Source organism: Coregonus lavaretus (assembly GCF_964263955.1).
Source record: "Coregonus lavaretus genome assembly, chromosome: 15".
Lineage (NCBI taxonomy): Eukaryota > Metazoa > Chordata > Actinopteri > Salmoniformes > Salmonidae > Coregonus > Coregonus lavaretus.
In genome coordinates, this window is record NC_140002.1 from 19,472,671 (window position 1) to 19,492,828 (window position 20,158).

A 20,158-nucleotide genomic window follows, 5' to 3' on the forward strand; every position below is an offset into this window, starting at 1 on the left:
TTTTTCACAGATCATTATATTCCGACAATGGATATTTATTCATTGCATGTAGATCTAATTATCTGTCTCTCTCTCTCACCCTCTCTCATCCTCACCCTCTCTCCCATTCGATCAATAAACAATTCACAGAGGCTCTTTTCTTTGCGTTTCTTCTCAAAGCCAGCGAGGCGTTTTGAATGAATTAGCTGCTCTCTTTTTCTTTCTCTCTCTCTGTGTTTCTGTTTCTCCCTTCCTCTCTTTATATCTATTATCCTCTCTCTCTCCCTCTATCTTCTCTGTATTCCGGTCCAGACCTGTCATCCGGGGTCCAGGCCTGGTGCCACTAATATGCCATGCCACTCTCAGGGATTAGATCGCTCTGCCCTTTTCCTCCAGGTGTGTGCGCGTATTAAAATAGTTATAAGTAATTGGCATCAATTAGCTCACCATGTTCCTCCATTGTTCAGATCCTCTGTGTGTCACCAACCTCTCTATGACGTGTTGTGTTGCTGCATGTTGCCATTGCCCCCATACCGCCAGGTTTGGCCTCAGACAGAGAGGCTGCTGGGAGCTAGACAGTAGACACTGTTTACATTTACATTTACATTTTAGTCATTTAGCAGACGCTCTTATCCAGAGCGACTTACAGTTAGTGAGTGCATACATTTTTTTCAAAAAATTCATTATTTTTTTTTTCATACTGGCCCCCCGTGAGAATCGAACCCACAACCCTGGCGTTGCAAACGCCATGCTCTACCAACTGAGCTACATCCCGGCTGGCCATTCCCTCCCCTACCCTGGACGATGCTGGGCCAATTGTGCGCCGCCCCATGGGTCTCCCGGTCACGGCCAGCTACGACAGAGCCTGGATTCGAACCAGGATCTCTAGTGGCACAGCTAGCACTGCGATGCAGTGCCTTAGACCACTGCGCCATTCGGGAGATAACCTCACAGCACCTCACAGCATCCCTCTGGTCACTGATTCCTCTCGACCCACCTCACCTACTGAGTCCACACAGCCCCGCAGTCCAAATATGACTATGATCTGTGTAGGTGACGGAGGTGAGATGGAGGGTACATCCCAAATGGAACGCTTTCCTACATAGTGCACTACTTTTGACCAGAGCCCTATAGACAAGAGGGACAGAGGTGGTGTTTATCATGCCCTCTCCTTCAGCTTTGCCTGTCTGAGACAAAAGACCCCTCAATGGTTGGTTTTCATCATGTGTCAGGTTACCGTGGATATGAAAAGGTCATGGAGGCTTTCGATGCGGCACTGCCCATCACAGGGTGTAGTGGAGAAAATTTGTATATTTGTTAAACTGCTGTGGAGGTTCTACCCTTGATTTTTAAACTCTTCAATGTGTTGAAAAGGAGGGGAAATATTTTGGTAGCTACAGTGCATTCAGAAAGTATTCATACCCCTTGGCTTATTCTACATTTTGTTGTGTTACAGCCTGACTTCAAAATGGATTAAATTGATAATTTACCCCATAATGACAAAGTGAAAACATGTTTTTAGAGATTTTTGCAAATGTATTGAAAATGAAATACAGAAATATTTCATTTACATATTATAAGTATTCACACCCCTTTGCTATGGCACTCCAAATTGAGCTCCGGTGCATCCAATTTCCTTTGATCATCCTTGAGATGTCACAACAACTTGATTGGAGTCCACCTGTGGCCAATTCAATTGTTTGGACATGATTTAGGAAGAAACACACCTATCTACATAAGGTCCCACAGTTGACAGTGCATGTCAGAGCAGAAACTATACCATGAATTCCAAGTAACTGTCTGGAGATCTCTGAGATTGTGATGAAGCATATACAGTGGGGAAAAAAAGTATTTAGTCAGCCACCAATTGTGCAAGTTCTCCCACTTAAAAAGATGAGAGAGGCCTGTAATTTTCATCATAGGTACACGTCAACTATGACAGACAAATTGAGAAAAAAATATCCAGAAAATCACATTGTAGGATTTTTAATGAATTTATTTGCAAATTGTGGTGGAAAATAAGTATTTGGTCACCTACAAACAAGCAAGATTTCTGTCACTCACAGACCTGTAACTTCTTCTTTAAGAGGCTCCTCTGTCCTCCACTCGTTACCTGTATTAATGGCACCTGTTTGAACTTGTTATCAGTATAAAAGACACCTGTCCACAACCTCAAACAGTCACACTCCAAACTCCACTATGGCCAAGACCAAAGAGCTGTCAAAGGACACCAGAAACAAAATTGTAGACCTGCACCAGGCTGGGAAGACTGAATCTGCAATAGGTAAGCAGCTTGGTTTGAAGAAATCAACTGTGGGAGCAATTATTAGGAAATGGAAGACATACAAGACCACTGATAATCTCCCTCGATCTGGGGCTCCACGCAAGATCTCACCCCGTGGGGTCAAAATGATCACGAGAACGGTGAGCAAAAATAACAGAACCACACGGGGGGACCTAGTGAATGACCTGCAGAGAGCTGGGACCAAAGTAACAAAGCCTACCATCAGTAACACACTACGCCGCCAGGGACTCAAATCCTGCAGTGCCAGACGTGTCCCCCTGCTTAAGCCAGTACATGTCCAGGCCCGTCTGAAGTTTGCTAGAGTGCGTTTGGATGATCCAGAAGAGGATTGGGAAAATGTCATATGGTCAGATGAAACCAAAATAGAACTTTTTGGTAAAAACTCAACTCGTCGTGTTTGGAGGACAAAGAATGCTGAGTTGCATCCAAAGAACACCATACCTACAGTGAAGCATGGGGGTGGAAACATCATGCTTTGGGGCTGTTTTTCTACAAAGGGACCAGGACGACTGATCCGTGTAAAGGAAAGAATGAATGGGGCCATGTATCGTGAGATTTTGAGTGAAAACCTCCTTCCATCAGCAAGGGCATTGAAGATGAAACGTGGCTGGGTCTTTCAGCATGACAATGATCCCAAACACACCGCCCGGGCAACGAAGGAGTGGCTTCGTAAGAAGCATTTCAAGGTCCTGGAGTGGCCTAGCCAGTCTCCAGATCTCAACACCATTGAAAATCTTTGGAGGGAGTTGAAAGTCTGTGTTGCCAAGCGACAGCCCCAAAACATCACTGCTCTAGAGGAGATCTGCATGGATGAATGGGCCAAAATACCAGCAACAGTGTGTGAAAACCTTGTGAAGACTTACAAAAAACGTTTGACCTGTGTCATTGCCAACAAAGGGTATATAACAAAGTATTGAGAAACTTTTGTTATTGACCAAATACTTATTTTCCATCATAATTTGCAAATAAATTCATAAAAAATCCTACAATGTGATTTTCTGGATTTTTTTTCCTCATTTTGTCTGTCATAGTTGACGTGTACCTATGATGAAAATTACAGGCCTCTCTCATATTTTTAAGTGGGAGAACTTGCACAATTGGTGGCTGACTAAATACCTTTTTTCCCCACTGTAGCTGGGGAAGGGTATACAACAATTTCTAGAGTGTTGAAAGTTTCCAAGAGCACAGTGGTTTCCATCATTGGGAAATGGAAGAAAAATTGAACTACCCAGACTCTGCCTAGAGCTGGCCGTCCGACCAAACTGAGCAACCGGGCAAGAAGACCTTGGTCAGGAAGATGACCAAGAACCCAATGACCACTTTGACAGAACTACAGAGTTCCTTTGCTGAGATGGGAGAACCAAGATGGAAGAACCTGCCAGAAGGACAACAGTCTCCACTTCACCAATCTGGGCTTTATGGGAGAGTGGCCAGGCGGAAGCCACTCCTAAGAAAAAGGCACATGACGGTACACCTGGAGTTTACAAAAAGGCATGTGAAAGACTCTGAGATCATAAGGCAAAAGATTATGTGGTCTGATGAGACAAAAATGTAACTATTTGGCCTGAATGCAAAGCACTATGTCTGGAGAAAACAAGGCACAGCTCATCACCCGTCTTAACACCATCCCTACCGTGAAGCATGGTGGTGGCAGCAGCATGCTATGGGGATGCTTTTCAGAGGCACGAACTGGGAGACTGGTAAGGATAGAGGGAACAATGAATGGAGCTAAATACAGGCAAATCTTTGAGAACATGCTTCAGAGTGCAAATGACCTTAGACTGGGGGCGAAGATTTACGTTCCAACAGGACAATGACCCCAAGAATACAGCCAAAGCAACGCTGGAATGGCTTCGGAACAATAATGTGAAATTGGAGAAATGGAGAAACTTATTCAAGAAAGATCAAGTGTAATATACACTGCTCAAAAAAATAAAGGGAACACTTAAACAACACAATGTAACTCCAAGTCAATCACACTTCTGTGAAATCAAACTGTCCACTTAGGAAGCAACACTGATTGACAATACATTTCACATGTTGTTGTGCAAATGGAATAGACAACAGGTGGAAATTATAGGCAATTAGCAAGACACCCCCAATAAAGGACTGGTTTTGCAGGTGGTGACCACAGACCACTTCTCAGTTCCTATGCTTCCTGGCTGATGTTTTGGTCACTTTTGAATGCTGGAGGTGCTTTCACTCTAGTGGTAGCATGAGACGGAGTCTACAACCCACACAAGTGGCTCAGGTAGTGCAGCTCATCCAGGATGGCACATCAATGCGAGCTGTGGCAAGAAGGTTTGCTGTGTCTGTCAGCGTAGTGTCCAGAGCATGGAGGCGCTACCAGGAGACAGGCCAGTACATCAGGAGACGTGGAGGAGGCCGTAGGAGGGCAACAACCCAGCAGCAGGACTGCTACCTCCGCCTTTGTGCAAGGAGGAGCAGGAAGAGCACTGCCAGAGCCCTGCAAAATGACCTCCAGCAGGCCACAAATGTGCATGTGTCTGCTCAAACGGTCAGAAACAGACTCCATGAGGTGGGGGTTGTGCTTACAGCCCAACACCGTGCAGGACGTTTGGCATTTGCCAGAGAACACCAAGATTGGCAAATTTGCCACTGGTGCCCTGTGCTCTTCACAGATGAAAGCAGGTTCAAACTGAGCATGTGACAGACGTGACAGAGTCTGGAGACGCCGTGGAGAATGTTCTGCTGCCTGCAACATCCTCCAGCATGACCGGTTTGGTGGTGGGTCAGTCATGGTGTGGGGTGGCATTTCTTTGGGGGGCCGCACAGCCCTCCATGTGCTCGCCAGAGGTAGCCTGACTGCCATTAGGTACCGAGATGAGATCCTCAGACCCCTTGTGAGACCATATGCTGGTGCGGTTGGCCCTGGGTTCCTCCTAATGCAAGACAATGCTAGACCTCATGTGGCTGGACTGTGTCAGCAGTTCCTGCAAGATGAAGGCATTGATGCTATGGACTGGCCCGCCCGTTCCCCAGACCTGAATCCAATTGAGCACATCTGGGACATCATGTCTCGCTCCATCCACCAACGCCATGTTGCACCACAGACTGTCCAGGAGTTGGCGGATGCTTTAGTCCAGGTCTGGGAGGAGATCCCTCAGGAGACCATCCGCCACCTCATCAGGAGCATGCCCAGGCGTTGTAGGGAGGTCATACAGGCACGTGGAGGCCACACACACTACTGAGCCTCATTTTGACTTGTTTTAAGGACATTACATCAAAGTTGGATCAGCCTGTAGTGTGATTTTCCACTTTAATTTTGAGGGTGACTCCAAATCCAGACCTCCATGGGTTGATACATTTGATTTCCATTGATAATTTTTGTGTGATTTTGTTGTCAGCACATTCAACTATGTAAAGAAAAAAGTATTTAATAAGATTATTTCATTCATTCAGATCTAGGATGTGTTATTTTAGTGTTCCCTTTATTTTTTTGAGCAGTGTATTATAAAAAATAAAGCAAACTGGATGGAATATGGGGAAAAATTCACAAAATTATTTTTTAATCTTCAACATAGGAATGCTACCAAAAAGAACTTAATGAAACTGGTTACAATTGACGGAGTCACCCATGATTCACCAAATGATATTTTGAAGGAGGAAACAAAGTACTTTAAGCATACGTTTTCTTTTCAGTCGCCTCCATCTCCTCTAACTGAAGCTAATTGTAGAGATTATTTTTCTATTGATAATGTCAAATTAACAACCATACAGAAAGACTCATGTGAAGGTGAAATTACAGAGGAGGAACTTCTGGATGCAATTAAAGACTTTAAGTCTGGGAAAACTCCAGGGTTGGATGGCATACCAGTCGAGGTATACCAAACCTTTTTTGATATACTAAGAGGACCGTTATTAGCATGTTTTAACCACTCCTATGTAAATGGTAGATTATCTGACACTCAAGAAGAAGGTCTGATTTCATTATTACTGAAACAGGATACAAGCTGAAAATATAAAGATCCAGTCCATTTAAAAAATTGGAGGCCCCTTACACTTCAGTGTTGAGATGCAAAAATTGAAAATGATAAAATGGTCTGATGGTGATGTGGATATACTCGGAATACATATCCCAAAGGAAATAAATGATCTCACTTCGAATAATTGTTAATAGAAAGTTAGCAAAAATAGATAAGATCTTACTACCATGGAAAGGAAAATACCTGTCAATTTGTGGAAAAATCACCCTGATTAACTCTTTAGTATTATCCCAGTTTACCTATTTGCTTATGGTCTTGCCTACGCCTAGCGAACAGTTTTTTAAATTATATGAGAAAAGAATATTCAATTTTATTTGGAACGGCAAGCCAGACAAAATTAAAAGGGCCTATTTATATAATGAATATGAATTCGGAGGACAGAAATGATTAAATATTAAAGCATTAGAGGTATCACTAAAAGCTTCAGTCATACAAAAGTTATACTTAAATCCGAGCTGGTTCTCAAGCAAATTAGTAAGATTGTCTCACCCAATGTTCAAGAAAGGCCTTTTTCCCTTTATTCAGATTACAACAACTCCTTTTCAGTTATTTGAAAAGGAAATAATCTCCCAAATATCACTATTTCTAAAACAAGCCATAGAAAGTTGGTTGCAATTTCAATTTAATCATATGGAAATGTCTGCTCTACCCAAAATTACAACCAAATAATTGCAGCCTTACCGCAAAAGTGGAAGAGGAAAGTGGAAGGGGGAGAAAGTAAGGAACTTGTCTGTCGGCCTTGCATTAAAGAACATAATTGGTTAAGGAAAACTGTGATAAATAAAAAAGTATATCAGTTTCACTTAAAGACCAAAGGATTGACAGCCGTCCCATATAGATTGCAAAATAGTTGGGAAGAGATTTTTGACGTACCGATCCCATGGCATAGTGTTTATGAACTGACACGCAAAATGACACCGGATTCAAAAATTAGAATCTTTCAATTTAAATTATTAGATACAATTCTTGCTACCAATAGAATGTTATTTATATGGGGGATACAATCTTCCCAGCTCTGCAGATTTTGCTGTGAAGAGACAGAATCAATAGATCATTTGTTTTGGTTCTGTCCATTTGTAGCTTGTTTTTGGACACAGGTCCAGGAATGGCTAAAGGATTGCAATATTTACCTGGAGCTAACCCTGTAGAGAGAATTACTGGGTGATCTGAGAAGTCATAGTCAATCGATCAATAATATAATAATACTTTTAGCAAAAATGTTTATTTTTAATTCACAATCTGTAAAAGCAATGAGAATAGAAAGGTTCAGAACTTTTGTAAAACATCACAGTACGGTTGAAATATATATGGCAAATAGAAATCCTATATGGATGGTGTTAAGAGATAGATGGGAGGTATTGAATTGAGTTGAAATTTGGGACTAATAACAAATAACAACAAATAATAACAAGATAACTAATAATGTAAGCATACTGTGTCCATAATAAGTATATAGGTTATAGGTTGGGAGCTTTTGGGAAAGAGCACAGTTAGAAAGATATGGCATATAGAAGCAAACCGGATGGACATCATGAAAATGATCGGAGAGGTTGAGAGTAGAAGAAGTTCAGGAGCAAAAACAAATCAAATATAATTATTGTAAAATTGACTGTGTCCATAAGGTGCAGATAGTAAGTATAGGCTGGAAGTAGAGGCCTGGGCATTGTTGTTCACTAATTTACCCCAAGTAGGGAAAGGATGGCGGGGTTGAAAAGTAATAAAGGGGAGTATATATATAAAAAACATGGGGGATTGGAAGTGATGCAGACAATTACATTGATAGAAGTTACAATCTATCTGCAATATTAAGCTGATCTACCCCATTAAAAATAAAAATAAAAATAAAAGTCTAATTCCTTGAGTGGGCCAGCCAAAGCCCAGACTGGAATCCCATTGAAAATCTGTGGAAAGACTTGAAGATTGCTGTACACCGCCACTCCCCATCTAACTTAACAGATCTTGAGAAACTCTGCAAGGAAGAATGGGAGAAAATCCCCAAATCCAGATGTGAAAAGCTGATACAGACATACCCAAGACGACTCAAAGCTGTAATCGCCACCAAAGGTGCTTCTACAAAGTATTGACTCGGTGTAGGCCCTGTGTAGCTCAGTTGGTAGAGCATGGCGCTTGCAACGCCAGGGTTGTGGGTTTGATTCCCATGGGGGGCCAGTATGAAAAGAATGTATGCACTCACTAACTATAAGTCGCTCTGGATAAGAGCGTCTGGTAAATGTAAATGTGTGAATACTTATATAAATTAGATATTTCTGTATTTCATTTTCAGTACATTTGCTAAAATGTCTAAAAGCATGTTTTCCCTTTGTCATTATGAGGTATTGTGTGTAGAAATCAATTTAATCCATTTTGAATTCAGGCTATAACACAAAATGTGGAATAAGTCAATGGGTATGAATACTCTCCCCCCACATTGCTGCCCAGGGTCTGGTGAGGTCTGGGTCTTGGCAGTCCTCTGGCAGCATTGTCCCCCTCAGCGAGTCCCTGCCGGCACCCATTGTCCACCCTGCCCAGGGGCTGCCAAGAGCCCCCCTCGCGCCCCCTCTCTGGGTGCACACACCCTTGCCCCGCCCCCCCCCTACTGTCAGGCCCAACCTCTCTCAACGCACACACAACACACACTCTTCTCTTCCAGCCCGCCCGTACCACACTACCCACTTTATGTACTTATTTAGCCATTAATTCTTCATTCATCAAGGGGAATGATTAATGTGACACATTTCTTACCAGCCACACCCATTGCTGTTGTTGTGCGTCTTAATTTTGATACCCATATTGTTTCACCAACAACAAAGTATTAGTCAAGAGGCAGACATTGTGTTGTTCTACATGCAGGAGCCTTCTAAATGCTGGAACATATTGATGAGTGAGAACAGGGCGTAAAAGGCAGGGATGTGGCTCCTTAACCCCGATCTAATGGTGATTTAATGCCCATGTTCAGGTTCCTAGAGCTCTCTGCTTCATTAACCCTGTGGTGCTTAGTACCCTAACTCGCCCATGGACAGGACAGCAGCCATCATCCATTTAGGTGTGGCACCGACAGGAAACACGAGGACTGCCTCCCTGTTGTAGATACATAGGCTAGAAATGCCTAGTGCTCATGTCCGTTCACACAAAGAAAAGTGGTGAAAGTAGACGGTCTAAGCCAAGACTTGTGAGTTTAGCTCTGTTTTTTATTGATTTCATCTGAAGGCAGGGACACTTGACAATCAGCAGAGGACCTTAAGTCCACAGCACATCATACACACACACACACACACTCGGCTGGTTGCATTTTAGTACCTCCTCAAGCACTAGGTACTAGGGGTAGCAACCTGAGTGATGAAATGACGCCTGACCAATGCTCATAGCTCCAGGACATTAAAGTAGTAATGGTGATGGCAGCTGTGGTGTCATTGGGATTATTCTAACTTGGTGTAATATAATGGTCACACCGATGGTTTTTGACTAGATAAGTCTGTACCCAGGTTTGTGCAGCAGCAGCATTTAATATGCAGTGAAACGCGTCAGTGAAAGACCCTCTCCATCATATTAGGCTCATAGCTCCCTCTTTGGTTGGGTTAAATGAAACAGAAAGGTTGACATAAATGCAACCTTGTGTGTGTGTGTGCTCTCATGCTCTTGCTATCTCTATCCCTAACTCCCTCCCCCCTCTCAGACACACACACACACACACACCCAGTCATCCACTCTTACACAGGTAGTCACTCTGTTAAATACACACACACACCATTGTATGATACATTGTCCAGTCCCTACACAAACCCTGTATATTTTCATCTACACAAAATAAACCACAAGCCGACCCCCTCCGCAGGGCTTTGTGGCTGTATTGAATAATCAATTCTCTTACGATTCCCATAATTCAACAGTGAATGATACAGTGGCTCATTGAAAAGCAACCGGTGAAGAGAAACCAGCTAGCAGACAGGCGGCTGAGTTGGCAGACAGAGCAGCGGGAGAGAGCGCTGCTTCCATCGTCCTTGCGGAGCTGAATGAGGAGAAAGAAGCTAATTGACTTCAGTCCTCGCTCACACCTACTGTATGACTCATGCATAGTCATGTTCTAACAGCCAGCTAGACACACCGTAGTAAAATTGCTAAAAGCAATACTGTAATTTTATTGCAAAGCAACCAATAAGAAAAATGTTATCTCTGAAGGAGGTGTTGGTACAGTTCATAGAATGCATAGGGATTAAACACAACGACACTTCTACTTCACTTCCTCTCCACAAACAGAGGAAAGGCCATGGCAGACAGACAGCGTCTAGCCCCATGCCCCACTACCGGCATGTAGACCTGTAGCTCTCCTCTCCTCTCCTCTGTTCGTACCTCTCACAGACGTGTCACCTGCTCTCTTGGAGTTTGCCTATCCATTAAGCGCCCCGTCCAGCCATGCTTAAATAACGGCGGCCGCCACTCCAGGTCCATTAAGATGCCACGCCGCCCGCCCAGCATCCAGACGAGAGCAGAGCCCCCTCCCCGATGTACTGTGGCCTGGCTGTTAGAGAGAGAGCGTTCCAAAGCACCAGCGCAGGAGTGAGACTAAGCCACCCCCCGTTCCTCTCTTCCTCCTCCACCACCACCTCTTTTCAGGTGTCACTTTGGGCCGACTCAATTTTACACTGTAATAGACCTCCTGGGTGAGCTACTTTTCTCCTCTGCTCCCACCTTCCTTTTTTATCTCTGCGCCTCCCTTCATCCGTCAGCCCTTCACCTTGCCGCTGCTTCTAACTCCCCCATACCCCCCCCCCCCCCCCCCCCCCCACCCAGACTGGACCGTCTGCCTCACTTTGGAGCACTTAATTCCAGTTAACGCTAATCAGCGCTACTGCACTTCCCCAACACACAGTAGGCCCAGGAGAAAGACACTGTCTGTTCACCTCTGTTTGTACCCCTTTCTCTCTCTCTCTCTCTCTCTCTCTCTCTCTCTCTCTCTCTCTCTCTCTCTCTCTCTCTCTCTCTCTCTCTCTCTCTCTCTCCCTCTTTCGCTTTCTCTCTCTTTTTGTAATGACTCAGTGTCCTCCAGTCCTTCTTTTTCCTCTTTTCTTCCAAGCAGAATAGAGTATCTGGTATTATTTAGTTGTCATGGGTTCAAATACTGTATTGAATTGCAAACCGCTTAAAACATGACAGACTCTAAAAAGCTTGTATGTTTTGAAAAGGAACGTTTTTTTTTTTTACTTTGACTAGTACAGCATATACTGTAGTTCATATCGATTAATTGTACTCCTTGTCTCTTTTGCTCTTAACAAAGAGACAACAACCCTCATATTTTCTCTGACCCCAAGATTGCAGCTGACATCTGGTTTGCACAACAGCACGGTAAACACAGTTCTTCTCAGAAAGACTGCTGCACTATTATGTCCATTTGTGTGAATGTATATATTGTAGGAGGTATACTATTGTGGTGCTGAAAAGAGGGCAGGCAAAGAACTGAATACATGTTACTGTACCACACTAGTGTGTGTGTCTGTGTGTGTGTGTCTGTGTGTGTGTGTCTGTGCGTGAAGGTATATCAGAAGTTAAAGGGCAGTCTGTCTGCAAGAGCAGTGCCATCAGGATTAATGCACAAACTCAAACATACACACGGTCATGTGTGTGCATACACTCTCCTACACAGCCCTCCTGTGTACCATTCACTTAACAGCATTAAACAGGTCTGGGTTTTACGGCCATAGTAGTGTTATTATTGTGTGGGGGGAATCCGGTTACCTCCTAGTAGTAGTAGTTGCACATTAAAATGGGAGAAGTGGGTTCAGACCTGGGTTCAAGTAGTATTCCAAAAATGTCAAATACTTTGAGCGTTTGCTTAAACCTGCTAGGTTGGGTGGTTGTACTTTTGGGACATTTTATTGGTTCCATTGCAACGGGTAAGCTCAATCGAGCACATCTAAAGTATTATACATTATTTTGAATAGTAGTTAAACCCAGATCTGGTGGGGTTAAATGGGAGCTCCATTCAGCGTAGAGGTTTAGTGTTTCCTTCTAGCATGTCCAGACCTCACCTCATCCCAGACCTAGGTCAAAGGCCTGCTAAGATCTTACATTCCTGCAGTTGTCCTCTCCTCCTTTCTCCCTCTCTCTTTCTCAATCTCGCTCTCTCCCTTCCCCCTACTTCCTTCTCTCTCTCTCTCTCTCTCTCTCTCTCTCTCTCGCTTTCTCCCTTCCACCTCTCTTATTCCCTCAATTTCCCATGTTTCTGTTTGCCCCCAAAACTACTCAAACCATTTTCATTTCTCAACTGGACGTTAATTGTTTGTGTGGTAGCCCTGAGGTAGTGGGCATGCTCTGTCCACTGTGCTGTCTCCAGAGCACCCTGTATTGTTACATTAGAGGGAGAGAGGAATGCTTGTCAATCAAGCCACCTTAAATGCCTCAAGTCCTGGAGGGATTCCAGTGAAAATTGGCCCTAATCAATGACCCCCTTTTCATTGATAAAAGAAGAGGGAGGAGAAGATGTTGTGGGGGAGAAAAAAAGCTAAAGAAACAGTGCTAGAGAAAGCCAGAAGGGAGTCTTGCCAGTATTTATTTGCACAGAAGCACCGTTACAGCCTCACTGTCAGAAGATTTAAGGACAGGCCCCGTTTTGTCTCATCTTGTTGTTGTTGTTTTTTTACCTCGCTCTCCCTCTGTTCTCTCTCTCCCTCTACCCCATTGCTCTCTTCACCGCTCACATGGTTGCTTGATTTTTCCTCTCACTACCTTTTCCTCATCTCTGTCTCCTCTTCTCTTCCCCTCCCTCTCTCTTTCTCTTTCTCTTCCTCCCTCTCTCCCTCTCGTTCTCTCCTGGGTGTGGAGGGGAGACAGTGATTGATCCAGGGGGAGGGCTGTCTCTGGGTCTCCCTCGTGTGTTTATGAACATGAGTCCGCCTCTCCTCATAGATTTTTAAATTAGTGGCAGCTTTGCCCCAAAGATGCGTTATTGACTGATGAAATAGAAGCTGAGCTCTAAACACTCACTCTTTCCCCAGAGTTTCCCCAGTCTAGTAATTGAAATGTGTGTGTGTGTGTGTGTGTGCGCGCGCGCGCGCTTTATTCCTGTGTGTGACTGTATATCTCTGCTGGAGAAAAATTAACACTACTTGTTGGGCTCAAGACTCAATTGAAGTATAAAGCACATCTTTATACCTTTTTATGTGCTTAGAAAATAGATTTTGAAAACTTAGCCTCAGTTTGTTTTAATGAAGGCCTTAGCCATATTAAAGTGTCCATCCCATTGTGTTGACGGTTCCCTGTATGCTAAAACAGTCCTTAGCCTGTCTGATGTCACACTGCTCACATCATTTGTCATTGCGCTCATCTTGGTGCTGACCTCTTGTGGTAAAGGATCACAGTTGCAATGTTCAAGCCTGTGTGCTTTTCCCAGTGGCGTTTTACAATGACCGAGACCTCGTTTGGTTTAGGATACGTATTTCCTTATAAAAGATCTGACAGATCTCAAGAAATGTGCATCATTGTACAATGAACAAGAATGTTGAATATCCATAGAACAAAGAGATGAAAATAGTCTTTATTCAGGACTAGGGCCAGGAATTATCTGTAATTTCACTACATGACTGTCAACATGTTATATTTTGTCAGATTTCTTCTCAACATTATCTCCTGCTCAATTGAAGATACAAACCAGACTAAATGAGAAAAGAAAGCTTACCTTGTCCTCTCTCTCTCTCTCCATTAGGCTCGGACATGGCCATCTTCTGCCTGCTGTGTGGGAAGCGCTTCCAGGCGCAGCCGGCGCTGCAGCAGCACATGGAGGTCCACGCCGGTGTGCGCAGCTACATCTGCAGCGAGTGCAACCGCACCTTCCCCAGCCACACGGCACTCAAACGCCACCTTCGCTCGCACACAGGTCAGTGGCAGTGGCGACGCATACCATCTAGGAGCAGCTACACTATATATACAAAAGTATGTGGACACCCCTTCTAATTAGTGGATTTGGCTATTTCAGCCACACCTGTTGCTGACAGGTGTATAAAATCGAGCACACCACCATGCAATCTCCATAGACAAACATTGGCAGTAGAATGGCCTAACTGAAGAGCTCAGTGACTTTCAACGTCGTACCGTCATAGGAACCCACCTTTCCAACAAGTCAGTTCATCAAATTTCTGCCTTGCTAGAGCTGCCCCGGTCAACTGTAAGTGCTGTTATTGTGAAGTGGAAACGTCTAGGAGCAACAACGGCTCAGCCGCGATGTGGAAAGCCATCCCAGAAGAGTGGAGGCTGTTATAGCAACAAAGGGGGGACCAACTCCATATTAATGCCCATGAATTTGGAATGAGATGGTCGACGAGCAGGTGTCCACATACTTTTGGTCATGTAGTGTATGTGAACTCCCCCTCTATCCTAGTGGACTAGGACACACTCCAATAGGCTACTCATGTTCTCTCACACTAACCAGTAAACTCAAACACCTCTGACTACCCTACTAACATATGACGTTGTCACAACGTTGCAGATAGATTGTGAGAAGGTTGGTCATCACATTAGGCAATTTGCGCTGTGACAACATCATTTTGCAATGTTGTGGCAACCAGTGAAAACTACACATAGACCTGCTAAAGACTGACAGGGAAAAGGTTGTCAACACAGTACCCTTAGGTCAACAGCTGTAAAGGAATCCATATTTCTTATGATGACGTGATGGATTGTCCCGTTGACAGACATGGGTGACAGTATATTCGACAAGTGGCGATGTCTCAGTAGTCTAGCATCAGTTTAAACTCTAGAGCCCTGCAGGGCAACAACACGTGTCTCACCACATCATGCTCATGGCTCTGGCTCCTGAACATGGTTGCCTATTATCTAACTCACTACAATGTTTCTTCCTAGAAGGAATTGTGTAATCCCGGCTCTAAAACACATTTAGTGTTTCCTAGTAGGCTAGTCTACTATTTGCATGGCTGGCTGAATAAACAGAGAGATCTGGTCATTTGCTGAATAAATTCATACCATGATCAAACGGAGCTGCTATATACCTCCAGGCTGGCTCGTTGGTGAGGAAAGGCCATGTTAATACTGTCTGTTGTGAGAAGGACGAGGCTGGAGAGAGTGCCTGGTGGATGAGGTGATTTAGGGAGAAGCCCCTGTTACCGTGACAGAATATGAGAACATGGAAATGAATCCCATTTCGCTTGCAAAGGATAGACACTCTCATCTTCCCTTTTTTTTCCCTCTATCCTCCGCCGTCTGTCTGCGACCTTAAATAACAGTCTCTCTGTCAGAGCTGATCTAGCTCACTGGCTCACAGATAAATATTTGAAACGAAGGCGGCGAGATGAGCGCAGCCAGCTTATTTACAAGCCGAGGTGCAGTGATTTAGTGCGACTGACAAGATGAGGTGGTCCTGTATACTGTACTTCCGCGTCTGCTACTCTGCTTTCGCGCCAAACCTCGGGAGAGGACCAATGACGTATACAGTGCATTAGGAAAGTATTCAGACCCCTTGACTTTTTCCACATTTTGTTACGTTACAGCCTTATTCTAAAATGGATTAAATTGTTCTTCATCAATCTACACACAATACCCTGTAAGGACAAAGCAAAAACAGGTTTTTATACATTTTTGCAAATAAAAAATAAATAAAAAACAGAAATATACATTTACATAAGTATTCAGACCCTTTACTCAGTACTTTGTTGAAGCACCTTTGGCAGCGATTACAGCCTCGAGTCTTCTTGGGTAGGGAGCTATAAGCTTGGCACACCTGTATTTGCGGAGTTTCTCCTATTCTTCTCTGCAGATCCTCTCAAGCTCTGTCAAGTTGGATGGGGAATGTCACTGCTCAGCTATTTTCAGGTCTCTCCAGATATGTTCGATCGGGTTCAAGTCCGGGCTCTGGCTGGACCACTCAAGGACATTCAGAGACTTGTTCCGAAGCCACTCCTGCGTTGTCTTGGCTATGTGCTTAGGGTCGTTGTCCTGTTGGAAGGTGAATCTTCGCCCTAGTCTGAGGTCCTGAGCGCTCTGGAGCAGGTTTTCATCTCTGTACTTTGCTCCGTTCATCTTTCCCTCGATTCTGACTAGTCTCCCAGTCCCTGCCGCTGAAAAACATCCCGACAGCATGATGCAATCTTGGTTTCATCAGACCAGAGAATCTTGTTTCTCATGGTCTGAGCGTTCTTTAGGTGCCTTTTGGCAAACTCCAAGCGGGCTGTCATGTGGCTTTTACTGAGGAGTGACTTCCGTCTGGCCACTCTACCATAAAGGCCTGATTGGTGGAGTGCTTCAGAGATGGTTGTCCTTCTGGCAGGTTCTCTCATCTCAGCCAAGGAACTCTGTCGTTCTGTCAGACTGGTCATTGGGTTCTTGGTCACCTCCCTGACCAAGGTCCTTCTTTCCCGGTTGCTCAGTTTGGTCGTACGGCCAGCTCTAGGCAGATTCTGGGAAGTTCCATATTTCTTTCCATTACCCAATGATGGAGACCACTGTGCTCTTGGAAACTTTCAACACTCTAGAAATTGTTGTATACCCTTCCCCAGATATATGCCTCATCACAATTTTATCTCGGAGATCTACGGACAGTTACTTGGAATTCATGGTATAGTTTCTGCTCTGACATGCACTGTCAACTGTGGGACCTTATGTAGACAGGTGTGTTTCTTTCTAAATCATGTCCAAACAATTGAATTGGCCACAGGTGGACTCCAATCAAGTTGTTGTGACATCTCAAGGATGATCAAAGGAAATTGGATGCACCTAAGCTCAATTTGGAGTGTCATAGGAAAGGAGTGTGAATACTTATGTAAATTAGATACTGTATTTATGTATTTCATTGTCAATAAATGTACAAACATTTCTAAAAACATGTTTTCACTGTCATTATGGTGTATTGTGTGTAGATGGGTGAGAGAAAAATAAATATTTAATCAATTTTGAATTCAGGCTGTACCACATGAAATGGGGAATAAGTCAAAGGGTATGAATACTTTCTATCTCACAGCTGCAAGCACAATAGCTAGAGCAAGTACAATATACACAATATACGCATGCTTGATAGATCATTGTTTCGGTAGACCGATAGCTTTGGAAAGCAGCTTCGCTGATGTCGCCCTCTGTTTGACATTGGTTCAATATTGATGACAGAGCGAGGCAACAGATTTAATTTAGCTTATTACAGTGTATCAATCTCCCATTTATTTATTCCCTGGAGAAGGTTACGCTAACCCCACAGTCTGTTTCCCTCTCACTTCTTCCACTCTGTCTCTCTATTCATCTGTAATCCCCATTTTTGTTCTCTATCTGACACATTCTATCTATCCCTCTCCCTCTTTCTTCCCCTCTCTCGTTTCATCTCTGTTCCTCAAAAGAGAGGCTGCACACACACAGGCACACACACATGGACACACTGTTGTACAATGGGGCCTCATAATGATGGCGGCCTCCTCCGTCCTCCCTCCCCTCTGCGCTTGCAGACGCGCGCCCCGGTCCCTCGTTAATATTCCGTTGTTGTGCGACGGTCGCTTGTGTATTTTAACTCTGAGCCCATTTGCCGTCTGTGGCGGAGTGTTTTGTGTTCGCAGCTGTGTTTGATAGCGTCAGGCTAGAGAGAGAGAGAGAGAGAACGATAGATAGAGGGAGAGAGAGGGCCCTGGCAGTGACAGAGCCCCCTGATTTACCGACGCTTATCGCATAATGAACCAGCCCTCGGTGCCTACGGGCACACGGCGCTCACGCCAGCACCTGGGGGAGTGGGGATAGACTGAAGTGGGGTGGGGGCATGGGGGTTGAGGCAGCAGGTACACCCCCAGGGGGCATGGAAACGCAGGTGGCAGCACCCAGGGTACTCAAGGGTCCACTCCTAGTCCACTGTTCTGCCTCAGTGTGCTGGGTCCTCATCTGTGCCCCCTCGCTGTCATTAGACCCCAGCAGGCACTGTGTCTGTCTGACAGACACAGAGAGAGAAAGGGAGAGAGAAGGGGGAGCAGCAGAGCGGTGCAGTGAGAGAGACGGCGATATAAAGAGTTGTGGGAGGGGAAAAAAGAGGGAGGGAGGGAGGGGGGAGAGATGGAGTGAGAGAAGGAAAAGGGAAAGGAGGGAGGGGAGAGAGAGAGAGGGACAGAGCGAGAGAGATAGTGAAAGCCTTCTGATTTACGATGCTGTATCTCCAGTGCCTGGGAGCGTAATGTATTACTGACTAAATGAAGTCCTGCCTGGCCTTTGGATTGCAGCACAATGTGATTATGGCATTGTCTTACATTTGTTAAAGTCAAACATTGACTTTTTGCATAAGGAAGCAATGAAGTCCCCTCCCTGATAATAACAATGACATTTTGTTAGTTTTATATATATATATATATATATATATATATAGTATGTGTTATAACACATTGTCTGTGTGAATTTGAAGGTAAGTAACCTTCCATAGTCTGTGCACTGAGCATTAGCATGCTCTCCTCCAGATCTGTCTGATTGGGGCTCAGCCTGCTCCTAATTAAAGGCAGGTGAATCTCAGCTCCATTACTATTCCTGTAGCGTCGTGTGGGCTCCGCCGTGCTCTGTCATGGATTGTGATCTCTGCAGTGGCTGAAACGCTAGAAAAGAGCACAATGTCTTACAGCGGGAGCCACTGATAACTTCATGCAAACAAATAAAGACTGTCACTTTTATAGATTTTTCCCCTCCCCCCTTCCCTCCTCATCCCTCCACTCTTGATTCTCCCTCAGTCTCTCCCTCTCTTTCTCTATATATCTTTTTTTCTCGCTCTCTTTTTATCCCTGCCCTCCCCCCAACCAGAAAGCGTCAAACTCGCCGGGCGTCGCATCACCCCAAACAGCCGCCGCGTCCAAATGTGAATAGCATTTAAGGCGCATCTCTCTCCAACGAAAATACGTGCCAGAGGAAATTGACATTGTCTCTTGACGGGGGTGATGGGTGCCCGAGCATGACAGTACATAACGAGAAATGCAATTTATTCCCTGGCACGGTGCCTCTCGGACAGCTAGATAATGAAACGCGTAGGTCATTGGCGATGACTTAAACCTTCAGCGGTGGAGTGAAATGCATTAAATATCGAGAACATTACACGCCTGGCAGCATGGCGCATCTGTACCGGGGTGCGAATGATGTATGAGCAGCTGCTAGTCAGACACAGGAAAGCAATTAGTCACCGAGTGTTGGAGAGAGCCTCCGCATATCATAATATCCCTGATTATTGACATCTAAATATCCATTACACGAGTGTCCCCAGGGTGGCAAGGGTACAGTGCTCTAACTTGACCTACAAAAAGGGAGAACTTGAGTGGACTGGAACAAGTGTTTTTACAAATGATGTTAGAATGTTGTCCCCGATAGCTCAGTGTGATTGCGAACCTATTCTAGTCTTTGTCACGTAATATTCATCTTCTCATTAAATAGAAACACACTTGTACTTCTATAGCTTTCTTTCTGTATGACCTCTGTTATGTTTGTATATTTGCAACTGTAACACAAAGCTGTGAGTGCACTCCAATTTGGTTGTTCCCTTTTATTTATTTTCTGTGTCTCTCTATCTTAGTTATTACATGAAGGACTGCAACTCAATCAAACATGATCAAATATTGTAGGAGAAATATCTTTGGAATTATGTTCAATTGTTATAAAGGGAGTCTGTGTTGTCCCCTTGTTCAGCAGGTGACCATCCGTATGAGTGCGAGTTCTGCGGGAGCTGCTTCCGTGACGAGAACACTCTAAAGGGCCACAAGCGCATCCACACCGGGGAAAAGCCCTATGAATGTAACGGCTGTGGTAAGAGGTTCAGCCTCAAGCACCAGCTGGAGACCCACTACCGTGTGCACACAGGTATGCATCATTAGAATCACAATGGACGGGAAAATCACCGGATATATGTAAACTCCGTTAAACTGGGAAA

General features: G+C 44.5%; 1 protein-coding gene across 2 annotated transcripts in view; it reads left to right on the forward strand.

Annotated features, from left to right (window-relative positions):
* LOC311142743 (zinc finger and BTB domain-containing protein 16-A) overlaps positions 1–20,158 on the forward strand; it is a 188,276-nt gene that overhangs the window by 160,998 nt on the left and 7,120 nt on the right. Inside the window, exons 5-6 of one of the 2 annotated variants that reach the window (XM_084178403.1) lie at positions 13,988–14,158; positions 19,918–20,088. In XM_084178403.1, coding sequence (XP_084034529.1) covers positions 13,988–14,158; positions 19,918–20,088 — 342 coding nt within the window. The remainder of the gene's footprint in view (positions 1–13,987; positions 14,159–19,917; positions 20,089–20,158) is intronic. The other variant, XM_084178404.1, reaches the window with a different exon arrangement.